At 31.7% G+C, this 15,493-nt stretch overlaps 1 protein-coding gene across 14 annotated transcripts in view; it reads left to right on the forward strand.

The window, feature by feature from the left end:
• Nucleotides 1–15,493, forward strand: part of MYCBP2 (MYC binding protein 2) — a 273,950-nt gene that overhangs the window by 125,395 nt on the left and 133,062 nt on the right. For all 14 annotated transcript variants that reach the window (XM_079138891.1, XM_079138897.1, XM_079138894.1 and 11 more), the window contains 7 exons: nucleotides 2,024–2,158; nucleotides 3,527–3,610; nucleotides 4,828–4,924; nucleotides 7,231–7,423; nucleotides 7,929–8,203; nucleotides 11,690–11,911; nucleotides 15,230–15,421. In XM_079138891.1, coding sequence (XP_078995017.1) covers nucleotides 2,024–2,158; nucleotides 3,527–3,610; nucleotides 4,828–4,924; nucleotides 7,231–7,423; nucleotides 7,929–8,203; nucleotides 11,690–11,911; nucleotides 15,230–15,421 — 1,198 coding nt within the window. The remainder of the gene's footprint in view (nucleotides 1–2,023; nucleotides 2,159–3,526; nucleotides 3,611–4,827; nucleotides 4,925–7,230; nucleotides 7,424–7,928; nucleotides 8,204–11,689; nucleotides 11,912–15,229; nucleotides 15,422–15,493) is intronic.

Below are 15,493 nucleotides of genomic sequence, written 5' to 3' on the forward strand. Positions count from 1 at the left end.
AAAATTAAAAACTTATAAATAAGTAAATATAACTTTAAAAAGTTTTAATCTGCTATGAATATGCTTTTACAAATTAAATTTATGTAGTCATATCCCACTTAGTGATGAGGATACTCCTGAGAAATGCATCATTAGACAGTTTTGTCCTTGTGTGAACATTAAGGAGTGCACCTACACAAACCTAAATGGTATACCTGTTTCACACGTTGGCCATATGGTATAGCAGTAGTCCTATATGCAATCTATGTGTTGACTGAAACACCATTAGGCAGCAGATAACTGCATTAGGAAATGTAAATATCTCTTTTAATGATATTTGATTAATAATAATATTCTTTGCAACTTTATTTTACAAGATAAATAAACTGGTTCAAAAACTAGAGGTATGCATATATTTTGCACTCTTGTTTTCATGCATCTCTTAAAGAACACCCAGTATGTTAGTGTTTTACTCATTTATTACCTGTAACATTGTATATAGTGTCAAGTAGTCATACGAGGCCACAATTTAGATCGCTTGTGTACTCTGATGTCATGCCAGTAGAATATGCTTGACAATAACACACTTTATAAGGTGACCAGCTTTACTGAAGGCTCTTGGTTTTTTACGAAGGTTCATAAATAGAAATGTAGGTTTTATCTGCCTCCATGTAATCCTAAGAATTATCTCAACACTATGCTATGACAAGTTAGTGGTCTGAGACAGGGAATAATATGGTGGGGAAAAAAATATAACCCGAGTTTTGTAATAATAATAGTATACTATACTTCACAACAATAACTGTGTTAAGAAAACTTGTGGGACTATTTATAGACTTTTTTCTATTGAAAATGTGTATTTTCTGAAATAAGAATGATAGTAAGACATTGATTTTGCTTTTACCAGATATATACTTTTGACAACCTAAAGAGTGAATCTGAAGAAAACTGACTATTTCTTCATTTTAGGTATTAGCCAATATCAACAGATAATTTTCAGTAATTCTTAATGTTTTATACAAGTGATCATGAGGGGAAATTTCAGAAAAATTTAATCAGTTAACTAAATTTCACAAGCTTTGATTATGACATTGGCATTTACCATTTACTTTTCAGTATGTGATTATGAGCCAAAGATATGTGTAAGAAGGCATCTGGTTTTTCTTCATTAGCCTTTTAATGAAGCCCAGACTCTCAAGGGTAGCATTGACATACTTTTTTGACCTTCTGCCTATTACTCTTCTCCCATCTATCATAACACAGTAATGAAACAGACACCCTGCCTTTTTCCAGTCCTCTCTTATACTTTCTCACCTCTGCAAATTTGTTCATAGCATTCTCCTACTTCCTTTAAGACTTTTTATTCTTCTTAATCCTAGCTACAAACAGTTCCTTCTACTCTGTTACCTAAAACTTGGTAATTTGCTATGACCTTTAGCAGATGTCCTTATTTATATACAAGTCTTTTTTTTCCCTCTAAAATCAATATACTTTTATGTGTAGTTACAGGAACATGTGTGACATGTTCATTTCCATATATTTGATGAATTCAGTCCCCAAAACAGCTCAATGAACTAGACATTATTTTCACCCCAGTTTTCAGATAAAGAAACTGAGGTACACAGAAGATATAGTAACTTGCCCAGAGTCTCCCAGCTGGCAAGTCACAAGGCCAGACTTTGAATGCTGGACTTCACTCCAGTGCCATTTTCCTAGCTTGCTGTCTCTCAGAATACTTTAGCAGAATGAATAAACTTTAAAACTAAAGTTCAGATTTTCATTTTCTCAAAATGTTTGTCTTAAGAGAAAAGTTTTATAAGCATGTTGTAGAATCCAAGAAGAAGAGATCTATCCGCATAACACAAGTAACTGTTAACTCATTTATGGTCATGTCTAGACTTTGCATAGGGAGGGTTTTTAATGCTGTCTGACAAAAATTCTAAAATATGATTATTTTATGACTTGAGTATAAAGGATTTAAAAAATAAATATATGTGACAGGGAAGTGCAAAGGCATTGTCTTTGACTCACTAATCTTTCTCAGAGAAAAATACGCAATGATGTTTGATGAACCAGTTCTCCTGCAAGCAGGATGGTGGTATGTAGCATGGGCTCGAGTATCAGGACCCAGCAGTGACTGTGGTTCTCATGGACAAGCATCTATTACAACAGATGATGGGTAAGCAGAATATTGAAGTCTTGCCAAACAATTCTCATTTTCATCTGGGAAATATTCTTTCAAAGACTCAGAGGACTTTCAGCAGGATAAAAAGCTTCATGTGATTAGAACATAATGTAACTGCTAAAAATTAAGTTTTTGTAACATCATATGCCAGTAACCATATATACCAAATTAAACTCTAGACGGAACAGGAAAATACTAAGACTCCTGTTCTTTGCTCATGTAAGACAGCATATGTAGGTATTTATGAGTATTAAATTACTTGAAAGTTTTGTTACTAAATTAGAAATTATATAGAGGAGGTTGACAAGGATATTGAGGAGTTTGGAACCATAAAAAAGAAACTTATTTGCAATTAAATTCAACAGTGCATATGTAAACACTTTATAAATTGCAAAGCTTCTGTGGTATGAGATGGTATTGTTTTTATGAAATATAGGCAAATTTTTTCTTTTTAAAAGTAACTTTATATATTGGTTTTTAGTTTATAAAACATTTGCATATATATTATCTCATTTGGTACACTCAGTAATTTTGTGAAGCAGTGATTATTTTGTACTGAGGGGACTAGAGAAACAAAAAGGGAAATGATTTACTTGGAGTTCTGTGGTTATCATGTGGCACAGCCAAATCTGGACCTGAAATCTGTTGACTCTAAATCCAGCATTTTTCATACTCTTACTCTGATTCATGAGTTAGGAATAACTATCATTTGTAAGAGAATTCAGTTTATTCCTTATTATACTTAGCATAAACTATTTGAAATAAATAGGTACAATTATGTATCAGTATATTTCAGTTTAGTTCAACTCAAAATCAGAGCTGACAAAAAACAAAATCCAGACTGATTTATTAAGTGAACTCTATGTTGCTGAATATTCAAGGAGCCTGCTGTAGGAAAATTAAATCTGTTGTATATATCCCTTTCAACTTACGCTAAGATTGTGTGCTAGAACTGAGGAGAATGTTTCAACCCTGGACTGTTTCATTTCCATATACAACTCAGTCAAACTTGGAATATTTTGGAACTTTAAGGCAAAGCTTATAATGCACCTAGTCAAATAAATTTTATATGTTTGTAAGTGGAAATTTTTTGTTAGTATACTATTGTCCTGAAAGCTGAAGTGGAGGACTAGGACTGAACAGGACACCTATTTACGTAGAGTTCCTAATTAGGTTCAGTTCCTTCATTTTGCTGATTCAGTCATAGTTAAAATCAGGACAGTACTTATGGTTTTATTTTTTCTGTAAGAAATGAATAATTTTCACTAATATAAGATTTGAAAGCATGATTATTAATTTCTTAGTTCCTTTAATGAATCTTAGATCATGTTGTTTTAGGCATCATTATTTTTCTCTTCCTAGGGTTGTTTTCCAGTTTAAGAGTTCAAAGAAATCAAATAATGGTACAGATGTTAATGCTGGTCAGATACCTCAATTATTATACAGGTATTTAGCATATTTATACTTGTATTATATTTATTTAGCATATTAATGTGGTTTATTCATTTGCTATACTGAAGTAGAATCATTATAAAATATGTGGCAAGATAAAGGAAAATTATTGAAGCCACTTAGAAATTATAATACGCTGGTGAAAATGTAGCTGATTTAACAAAAAGTTATTAATTTGCATGTTTTTAAACATTTATGTATCAGGCTTAATTTTAAACTTTGCGTAAAAAGATTCAAATTGATAGTATCATGCCTGTAATCATATTTTCATAACTTATTTTTAAAATTTGTCTTTATTTTTACCAATTTCATCCAAATTGGTCTTAAAGAAATGTAATTGGTTGTGGGGTGGAGTACTTTAGATGTAGGCTTGATCAGTTTACCTTAGTGTTATGTTTCTTACATATCTTGTGGTGGAAGGAGTTGGAAAATCCCTTACAGTTGATAAATTTCCACCTTTAATTGAAATATTAAATAACAAAATTTTTGTGTGACATTTTTAACATATAAGAATTTTAATTAATGTGTGGTTATTCAGATGTTTGGAGGCATATACCTATGCATTTGTATATTTCTATATTACTGTAGTATTAGAATAAAAAATTGAAATGGATGTAACCCTCACTGAAAATGTCATCATTCTTACTTTATGTAATAAAAACTCAGAAGAAATGCCTCTAGAACAAGAATTCTCTTCCTCCCATATCTTCCTTCCAAATAATTGCTTAAAGAACATGAGTGTTACAAACCTCATTTTTCCCAAGAAGAGTGTTTTCTGTTTGTTTTTTGTTTGCACTTTTAGGTACTACAGAATTGTTTTTAAATGCAATCTGTTGTAGTCATTGTTTGTAACATGTAGCTTTATGAACATAAGTTGTCTTGGACTCTTCCTAGCTACTATTGGTTGAATAACTTTTTGATAATAGCATTAAATAGTAGTGTTGTTGCAGAACTTTAGTTACATATGTTCTCTACTAAGAGGAGGAGAAAGCCTCTGTATCGTAGTCTTACCCAGGTAGAATTTAAAGAAAGTGTCTGGTATCCTAAAAACTTTAAGTGTTGGAAAGTGTTTCCAAAAAGCTCCTTATTGGCTTTTTACCTGCTTCCCCCCTGAAAATATTAAATGTATAATTTAATCATTTCACTACTGCAAAACTGTGTGTTGCCACTGGATTTTTCACCATCACTTTATGTGTATCTGTTACCTTCAGACTTCCAACCAGTGATGGCAGTGCTTCAAAAGGCAAACAACAAACCAGTGAACCTGTACACATTTTGAAGAGATCTTTTGCAAGAACTGTCTCAGTGGTAAGCTATTTTTTAAAATTTCAACTTTTCTATTTAGCATTGTTTAATTTTGACATTTAATATTTATCTGCTGTCTTCTAGGAATTTATCTCAGTATAGCTTTATGAACTCAGATATGCTTCTGTATTAGCATTTATATTCTACGCCAAAAATAATATATACTTTAAGTGGAATAATGGAGATGTCACCTGTGATGCCTAGTTGATGTGGCCTTCCCATTTCTGAAATAAATGATAGCTTTTATATTAAGTCAAGTCTGAGTGCATATGTGAAGGAATTAGAAGATGAAGAGAAAGTTAAGGATAGTGCTGGCCCAGAAAGCATTACTTTAATACTTGAGAAACTAAGTAGAAGATTTGCGTGTCCAAGTAGCATCTCTGTCAAATTGCTTGACCATCCCCATTCTACATTTAAAGTTGCACTGTGCTCTTGGGGTTACCATGGCAGAATGGAAAGTCACTTGATGCAATTCAGAGATCATGTGTTCACTCAGAAAGTCTGAGTTAATTTCTTGCTCTTTCATCTATTAATTGAGGATTCTTGTGCAAATTATTTATAAATAAGTTACATCATACCATTATTGTGAATTCATAATAAATAAGGTATATAAAATGCTTTTTGATCTATAAGGAACAGTGTGAATGATATATTAATGTAGTTCATAGTTTTTCTGTTGATAAAATGCTTAGGAAGAATGTTTTTACCCTTTTTTAATTTAAACCTCAATTAATACATGGACTTTATAGGAATGAGGTATAGAAGGGATAAAACTACACTAAAAAGTAAAAAGTTCATTCCCACTTCCTTGTTATCACCATATATACCTACTTCTGCTACTTACGTTTTCATATATATCCTTCCAGACCTTGTTTTTGTTTATTTTTGTTTTTATAATGCCAATAATTGAGCTTTGTTCATGGTAGGCAAGTGCTCAACCACTGAACCACACTCTCTGTCCCAGCCGACTTTTATATACACAAAAACTTAAATTAGTTGTGTGTATATAGTATGCTTTGGACCATTTTTTTTTTCATTTGTTATCATACTTCCAGTTTTTATCTTCCTTTTAAAAATTTTCATAGTATAAACCATGGACAGTTTTCTTTTTAAATCTATTTCATTATTCTCTATTTTCTGTTTACATAGTATTCAATGGAATGGTTGTATTGTAATTTGTTGAAGCCTATTCATATCAGAAAAAAATTCTTATTTTTTGACACTTATATTTTCTTCATAGAATCCATGCATGAATCTCTGGCTCCTGATGTGCTCATGTCCATGTTTCTATGGAAATGTGCCCATTTGAATTTTGATATATCTTTGATCCAAAAACCTGTGACAATTTTAGAGATTATGCTTTGAAAAAGAGACTATAAGCATGTGACTCCATGGTTTCTTTGCCTACTTTTAGTATAAGCTGAGTTTGGTATATTTTGATTCATATAAGGATCTTAGTTGTATTTTTAAGTTATCTTTTTTCTATGCTTGTTAATCTTTATATCTCAATGAGTTTGTGGTCACAGCTAATTGTAATACTTATTTTTACTGTTATCTTTATGAATAAGAAAGTTGTTATCTTTATGGAATAAGAAATTTGTTCAGACATTTCTTTATACTGTAAACTATCAACTCTTCTTTTTGGTATCATTACCCTTTGTCTGGGATTTGGTAGGGATAGGGAAGTACAGCACTCCCTTTTCATCATGTAAGCATGAGAAACCTGCAGACCTGCCAGAACTGCAGGGAAAGTTCACCCTAAACCATATTCTAGAATTTTTAAAAATCCAAATAACAATTTTTTAGTATTTTTTAGTCAACTTTTTCTTCTGTTAGTCAAGAATTACCTGTAGTTTTGTGTCATAAATTTTAATATACAGACATAGAATAAGCTATTTGATACTATCATTGGTGCCCAATACCAAAACATTTGTATTTTTAGTTTTTTTTTTTATACAGTAGCTATATAGAGTTTAATTTTCCTTACAAGTAACAGGTATTTATACATTATTTTCCTCTTGTTTTGTATAAACTATATAGGTTGGGAGCAGGGGATCTTAAGAATATGCTTTTTTAAATATTAAATACTGAAGAATGTTTTTAAATGCCTGCTTTTTTTTTTTGTCAAATTTCAAAGATACTCTTAGTGGTAATTTAGTAAGTGAACTATAAGAGCATCTATTACTTGGGCTGACAAACTTAGTAAAAAAGTTCAAGATAAAGAGGTTTTGAAGTTACGTCATTATCTTCTGGTTTGATTCAACCTCTGGTCTCATAATTGTTGTCTATTTTTTCATATTCTGGATTAGGAATGTTTTGAGTCTTTGCTGAGTATTCTTCATTGGAGTTGGACCACCTTAGTCTTAGGAGTTGAAGAACTTAGAGGATTAAAAGGATTCCAGTTCACAGCTACACTTCTAGATTTAGAGAGACTGCGCTTTGTGGGTACCTGTTGTCTGAGGTTATTGCGTGTCTATACCTGTGAAATTTACCCAGTGTCAGGTATGATGTATTTTTTAAATGACTTTAGGGAGAAAACATTTAAGACCTTGAGAGATGATTCTTGTAACTATTACCAGAGGTTAAAGATCTCAAACTGCTGCTCTAAAAATGAGGGAAACTGTTAGCTTACTATGACACTTGTGTATTCGCTTATAAAAATAAAATAGATTTCATACCATTCTGATAATAAAAAGCTATCATGGGCTAAGATTAAATACTCTGATAAAAGTATTATTTTATGCATATTTGTCCAATAGAAGTACTTTCTCAACAAATGTTTTCAACTTAAATATCAAAATCAGGGTTTTTTTTCCATTTAAATTTTTTAAGGGAATGATTTTGAACCACACTCAATCTCTAAATTATTTAATTTCTAGGTTATTGTGATTTTTAGCTATATAGTTAATTATGGAATTATTGATTATTTTAATGCCTACTTAGTATTTGCATTAATTAGTATTTAATTAGTAGTATTAATTAGTAATTTACTTTTTTCCCCTTACAGCCACAGGAAAAGCCGTTGTGGAAGAAACTAGCAAGTTAGCAGAGTGTATTGGAAAAACCAGAACTTTATTAAGGAAAATTTTATCAGAAGGAGTTGACCACTGCATGGTGAAGTTGGATAATGATCCTCAAGGATATCTCAGTCAACCATTGAGTCTTCTAGAGGCTGTCCTCCAGGAGTGTCATAATACTTTTACTGCCTGTTTTCATTCTTTCTACCCAACTCCTGCATTACAGTGGGCTTGCCTTTGTGATCTCTTGAATTGTTTGGATCAGGTAATTTAAGTTTGTAAAATCATAGTTGAAAATATGATACATTATTTAGTATGCTTCCAGAAAATAAATTGCAGTTACTTCCATCTTTTTAACTTTTTAAAAGGTAAATTAGAAAGCAATTTGGTATCTATGACTTACATAATACAAGTTTAAAAACTTGTTTCCTGTTTATCATCTTCTAGTTGATACATTTGTGTACCTGCTGATTTACTCTTGGGATCTGTTGATGACAATGTGTGTAAGGGTAATAGAGCAGTAGTAAGAGTTGTGAGAAGGCAGCATCAGATGGTGACCCTGCCACCTCCATGTCTGCAAGAATAGGAAGGAGAGAAGCCTTGCGTGAACAGACATGCTACATTATTCGCTCATTCTTGAGGAAACCATAACCTTCATAGATATTTATGCACCAAATCACAGTTTCCAAATACAAGGGGCAAAAACCTGACAGAACTACAAGAAATAGACAAATTCACTTGGGAGTTGGAAACCCCAGAGGTCTTCTTTAGTAATTAACAGAAAAACTAAACAAAAAAAATTAAGAGATACAGAAGATTGGAACAATGCTATCAACTACCTTGATCTGGTTGACATTTATAAACTAGAATATGCAACTACAGAATGCATTTTCTTTTCAAGAACACATGAAATATTTACTAAGATAGATCATGTATTAGGGCATAAAATAAGTTGAGTCAGTTAGAAAAGATTAGAAGTATAAAGAATATGCTTTCAGATCACAACAGAATTAAATTAGAAATCCATAGCAAAAGCTGTTGAGTAAAGTACCAAATATTTGGAAAATTTTCACAATACTTTTAAGTAACCAGTGGTAAAAGAAGAAATAATAGATGAAACTTTAAAATACTGAACAGTGAAAGATGATAATCTAACATCAGAATTTGTGAGATGTAGCTAATGCATTGCTCAGAGAAATATATATTTTTAAAAAAAATTTTGGATGTTGATAGACCTTTATTTTATTCATTTATTTATTTGTAGTGCTGAGAATTGAACCCAGTATCTCACACATACTAGGCTGGTGCTCTACCACTGAGCCACCACCCTAGCCCAAAATACATACTTTTAAATGCTTATACTAGCAAAGAAGAAATGTTTAGAACCAATGTCAAAAATTTCACCTTAAGAAGGCTGGAAGGTGAGAGGATGGAAGGTTGGGAGGCTCCGAATCTGTCTCGTTTGTTTGTTTGCAATTTCTGTAATCTAACAGTGCTGGGGTCTCGAACCCTGGTCTCCAGCATGGGAGGCAGGCTCTCTACGTGATGGGCTATAGGACTGTATAGAGGGAAAAGGGGTGGGAGGGGTGGGGGGGAAGGGAAAAAAATAACAGAATGAATCAAACAAGATTGCCCTATGTAAATTTATGATTTTTAATTAAAAAAAAAAAAAAAAGGCACTTGGAAATAAAAAAAAAGAAGGCTGGAAGGAATTGAGGAATTGAGCTAGTGCATACCTCTAATCCCAGCGGGCTAGGAGGCTGAGGTAGGAGGATTGCAAGTCCAAAGCCAACCTCAGCAACTTAGCAAGGCCCTAAGCAACTTAGTGAAATAAAATAGTAAACAAAAGGGCTGGGGACATGGCTCAGTGGTTGAGCACCACTGTGTTCAATCCCCAGTACAAAAAAAATGAGGCGGGGGGGGGGGGGGGGGGAATCCTGCCTGAAGATAAGCAAATCAAACTCCAAGTAAGAAAGAAGAAAACATTAAGGAAAGAACTCAGTGAAAGAGAAAATTAAAAAGCTGAAGTTTGTTTGGTTCTTTCAAAAGAAAAATTGATAAACACCTAGCAAGTCTGTTTGAGAGAGATAAGATAAAGAGAACAAAATAACATAAACTACTATTATCAAGAATAAAACAAGGAATATCACTATAGATCCAACTGATGTTAAAGTGATAATAAGAATGTAATAGATATATTTGCAAATTTTACAACTTCAGAGGAAGTTGACAATTTCCTTTAAAAAGCTAACAACCAAAACTGATACAATAAAAAACATTAAAAATCTGAATTGCTTATATCCATTAAAAAGTTTAATTCATTTTTAGAAACTTTCCCATAAAATAAATTCCAGGCCCAGATGTTGTCATTCATGGATTCTTTTAGATAATTAGAAAGAAATGATGCCAATTGTCTATAAATTCTTTTGGAAAATATATAGGACAATACCTTCTAACTGATTTTATGAAGTTAGTCTTCTCCTGCCTGACACTAAAATCTAACAAAGATTGTTTTTAACAACAAAAAATTTATAAACAGGTATCACTGAGATACATAGAACTTCTTTAAATTTTTTTAAAATTCAAATCCTAAAATATATCATGAATTTTATCTTAGGCAATTTTACCATTCAAAAATCAATATAATACATTATTTTAACTAACTGGAGCAAGTTATATGATCCTCTCAATTGTTAGAGGGAAAAAAAATTGGCAAAATTAAGTCATTGATTGACGAAAACTTCTTGGCAAATTAGGATATAATGAAACTTCCTCATTTTGTAGATCATAAAAAAATCAACAACTGGCATTCAACTTAATGGTTAAATGTTGAATGCTGCCCTAAGATTGGAAAGAAGGCACAAGTGCTCTCTGACCTTTCCTATTCAACATTGGACTGGAAGTCCTACCCCACCTCTTTGATTCACCTCCCTCTCAATTCATTGTCATCACTGGGTGTCCCAGGCAACTTTGGATCCTTGTGGCCACTTAAGTAGTAACGTAGTGGATATTTCCTGGAGCAGAATTATTGTCTGTACTAGTGTGTAACTTAATTACTTTCTCACTCTCAACTGTACCACTCTAATATGATTATTTTCTTCCTTTGCTGCTCAACAGGTAATGTTTTGCAAGCATTGGTTCAACTTATGGAATGTGACCCTGCATTATGCTTGAATTTGTAACACAAATATTTGATGTGCTATGTAATATGTATATAATTTTTTGTGAATTAAGATATCCAATGTGGATAAGTTTTTAATATTTTGATTTAAAATTTTATAGGTATGCTATTAATTTTTTGGATAAACTATGAAATGTGATAATATAATTTTCTGATTTTAGTGAAATGTTACTGTAGTAGTATAGAATTACATTTTATATCATTAATTATTTGAGAAAAACAGTTTTCAGTGCTTATCAGAAAATGTCTTAGATACTAATTGGGGCCTTTATGACATCTCCCTTGAAAATAGTACTAAACAGAACATTCACTGTGGAAACATACAGACATAAACTTTCATTTACTAGAGAACTGGTGCTTGTTTTTGTTGATCATAATTTTTCCATCTTCATTGGACACTCAGAAGTGTATTTTAAGGTATTGATTGTGATATTATCCCATAACAAAACAATTTAAATGATTTATAGAAAACTTTGGTTTGATTTCAAATTTTATTTTTCTTTTATATATTCAATAAGGTGACATAGTGATGCAGTATTTCTTAGCAGGGGTATATTTTTGGTTTTAAAGGATATCCAAGAAGCAAACTTCAAGACCTCAAGTAGCCGTCTCCTTGCAGCTGTTATGTCAGCTTTGTGTCACACTTCTGTTAAGCTGACTTCTATTTTTCCTATTGCATATGATGGAGAAGTACTACTGCGATCAATTGTTAAACAAGTTAGTACAGAGAATGACTCAACACTAGTTCATCGTTTTCCCCTTCTGGTGGCACATATGGAAAAACTCAGCCAAGTAGGTCTTTTCTGAAATTTCTTTTATAATGAAGTAATAAAACTGCTTAGTCTTCAGTGTTAGCAAATATATTTACCAACTGATCATTGAACAAACGATTATGTTTCATAACAACAGCCAGATTTGAATTTTTAAAAATTCTCATTTACCTACAAAGTGAATCATGCAGTGAATAACTATATATTTGTTTTTTGCTATACCATTTAAAGTTTTAAATACCATAAACATTCTTTTCTATTCTAATGTAATATTCAAAAAGTCCAAGATAGAATGATACAGAAATAAAGAACTTTTAAGATATCTTCTGTAAATTATTTTAGTGTGCCAAAAATAAACTGAGTAAAATAGGCAAAAATAGTAAAAAATTAACTACTTCTGTTTTACTTGAGAGTGCTATAGAGAAAAATTATCTTAAAGACATGCTTATATATTTACTCTCCAGATGGGAACTGATTAATAGAAGTGAGAAAAAGAAGTAGAAGCCAGGTGCAGTGATACACACCTGTAACTCAGGGACTTGGAAAGCAAAAAATAGAATATAGAAAAGTTTTCCTAATTATTGTACAGTAACAATTTTCTATTGACTAAAGCAACAGAAAAAGTATGAAGAAAATTTCAACAATGGGAAGAAAAGTTGCAGGAATTTAATGTAGTATCTTTGCAGGATACCAGAAGAAATAATAAAAGTAAATGTAAGAGCCAGTATGGGAAAAATTTCATCTTTACTAATAGTTTAATGTAAATGAAAGTAATAAGGTATCAATGTGTTTATATGAAATTAAGAAAAATTATTCTCTTATAATTTCCTATGCTGGTGAGACTATGATGAAAAATACTAGCCTCATACATTGCTGTGGCATTACGTAATTAGTTTAAATAATCCTTTTCTTTCAATCTTTTAGCAAATATATATTGTGTATTTATTGTTCACTGGAATTTTTATTAAGTACTAGTTGAGACAGGAGTGAAACTATGAATATGGCCCTTGAATTGGAATTCTCTAAACTCACAGATACCTACAAGATAAATTTTCATTTCACTGTTACTTGTTATGAGCATTTTCACAGGAAACTGAGGGAATAATTTGAAGATGAAAGCTGTATGTATTTTACTAAAAATAAAATTTAGAAACCATGATTAGACCCTTAAATGTTCTTCACTAAGTGAAATAGCTGAATGGGTATATTAACTTCATAGAGTATGCTTCATCCATTAAAACAGTATGTTTACATTTAATATCAAAACATCTTTTAGAATATTTTGAATAAAAAAATGGAAAAATGTATATATACAATGATGAAGAGTATGCTCAGGGATGAAAATAAATTTTGAGTGATAAAGTTATGGGTAATCTGATGTTTTATTTTGTAATTCCCTTTAATGTTATAGTATTTTAAAAAATTCATATATACAGTAAATTTTTTTAAACCGCTTACATGTAGTAATTATTAATAATTTTATACTTGTGTATCTACATTAATAATAGTCTATGAATATATGTCCTGGTTAATATATATTCTTCCACTGCCTTTTTTGTGGACAAAGCATTCTACCAGTTCAGTATAGCATAATTAATCAATCACACACACACACACTCTCTCTCTTAAAATATTCCCAATATTACATTATTTTAAATAATGCTCCTAGAAATGTCATTGCCTAAATTTTCATATGTATTCATGATTATTTTCCCAGTATAACTCTTTTAAGTGTAGAAAAGTTATTAATTCAAGGGAAAGTATGTTAGTTTGTTACAAATTGCCAAAAACCTTTTGGAAAGCTAGTGTCGGCCTGTATTTGCCACCACTAACAAATAAGAGTACCTTTTTCTAAAGGTTCAGTGTCCAGAAATTAAATTTTTAAAAATTAGTGCTATCTTTGCAAACTTTGGTCCTTTGACAAATCATATTAATAAACTATTAACGCTATTATTTGGCAAGTTTCTTGTATTAATCTCATCAACTACTAATAAATGCTAAATAGGCATAAATAAACACACTCCATACACTCCCTCACCATTCTCTCCCCACTCCAGTGAAACACAGCAGGATTCTGGATTATGGAGGACAATTGAGTGTTGAGTTTTATCAAAAACTAACTTTCTGAAATTTTCCAGAAAGTGAAGTTTCTGGAGAATGGAAAGCTAAAAGGAAAAAAGAATTATGGTTTTAATAAAAATCAAGAGTTGACTATTTTAAATTCCTAATAACTAGTTTAGAAGTGAACCAAAGTGTTATGGTGATTTTATTCAAATAATAATAGAAATAACAAATATGAAAGGTTATATCTGACTCTTTTGTTCAGCCTAAGATTGTATTAGGAAAGAAGTTAGAAGTATGGTCATGAGGATTTTAACTGAAAAGTTAGCTAATTTCCAAATGGATTGAAAGTACATTCATTTTACATATTTGATTTTGTTTTGAGAACAGTGATTTAACTCTGTGCCCTTCTTCACCCTGAGTTTTTGGTTACTATGGCTTCCTGATGAAATTGAACATTACACTTTCTGTTCAGTGTGGGCTAGAAGACAGAAGATGGTAAAGAACATAAATAATTTTCATGCTGCATATCAGCTAAATTAATAAACTTTTCCATGTTTTCATTTGATTTTTAATGGGATTCTGATTGCTTACAATTTTTCTATTGGTGAAAGTTGGAATTTTATTTCCCTTCAGAATTTGAATATAGTAACAATTGTGAAACTGCCTACTTCATGCATGGACAAGAGAATTTTGTTAGAATATTTATTTGCACAGATATAGAGTTGCTTTATCTCATATATTCCAGAAATAATTATGTATGATTGAAATTTTGTCCTGTATAAAAAGTTTTAAATGGGAAGACTAATTTTCTCTCTGTCTCTGTGACTGAGAAATTAAACAAATTACTCAACTAATGAAAACCACAAGCATAGCCTAGCATGGTGACACACACCTGTAATCCCAGCTGTTCAGGAGGCTGAGGCAGGAGGACTCCAAGTTCCAGGCCAGTCTCACCAACTCAGCAAGACTCTATCTCAGTGGTAGAGCGCCCTGGTGTTCAGTCCCCATCATCTGCCTCCATTCACAAAACATAAACACTGGGTAAATATGTGTTGTTTTTATGATACATAGATTTTAGTCATTCAAAAATGACCTTTCAAATGAAGAGTGGATAAAGAAGCTTCATATACAACTGGGTAAATTTGTAGAAATGAACTGTGATTCAGGTCTGGATTTTACAGTTGTCTTGTGGAATGACAAAATTTTGCAACCAAATATTCATGGAAAGCAAAATTTGAAAAATAACCTGAGCACTTTCTCTTTTCATGTATCGTAGAGTGAAGAGAATATCTCAGGGATGACAAGCTTCCGTGAAGTTCTGGAGAAAATGCTTGTTATTGTTGTACTACCAGTCAGAAACAGCCTGAGAAGAGAAAATGAACTCTTCTCCTCCCACCTGGTCTCTAATACTTGTGGATTATTGGCCAGTATTGTCAGTGAACTGACAGCATCAGCCCTGGGATCTGAGGTAGTAAGTTATACATATATATTTTTAATTTATTTTTTTTTTAATTTTAACAGACTGCATTTTGATTCATTA

Source organism: Sciurus vulgaris, assembly GCF_902686455.1.
Source record: "Sciurus vulgaris genome assembly, chromosome: 4".
Taxonomy (NCBI): Eukaryota; Metazoa; Chordata; class Mammalia; order Rodentia; family Sciuridae; genus Sciurus; species Sciurus vulgaris.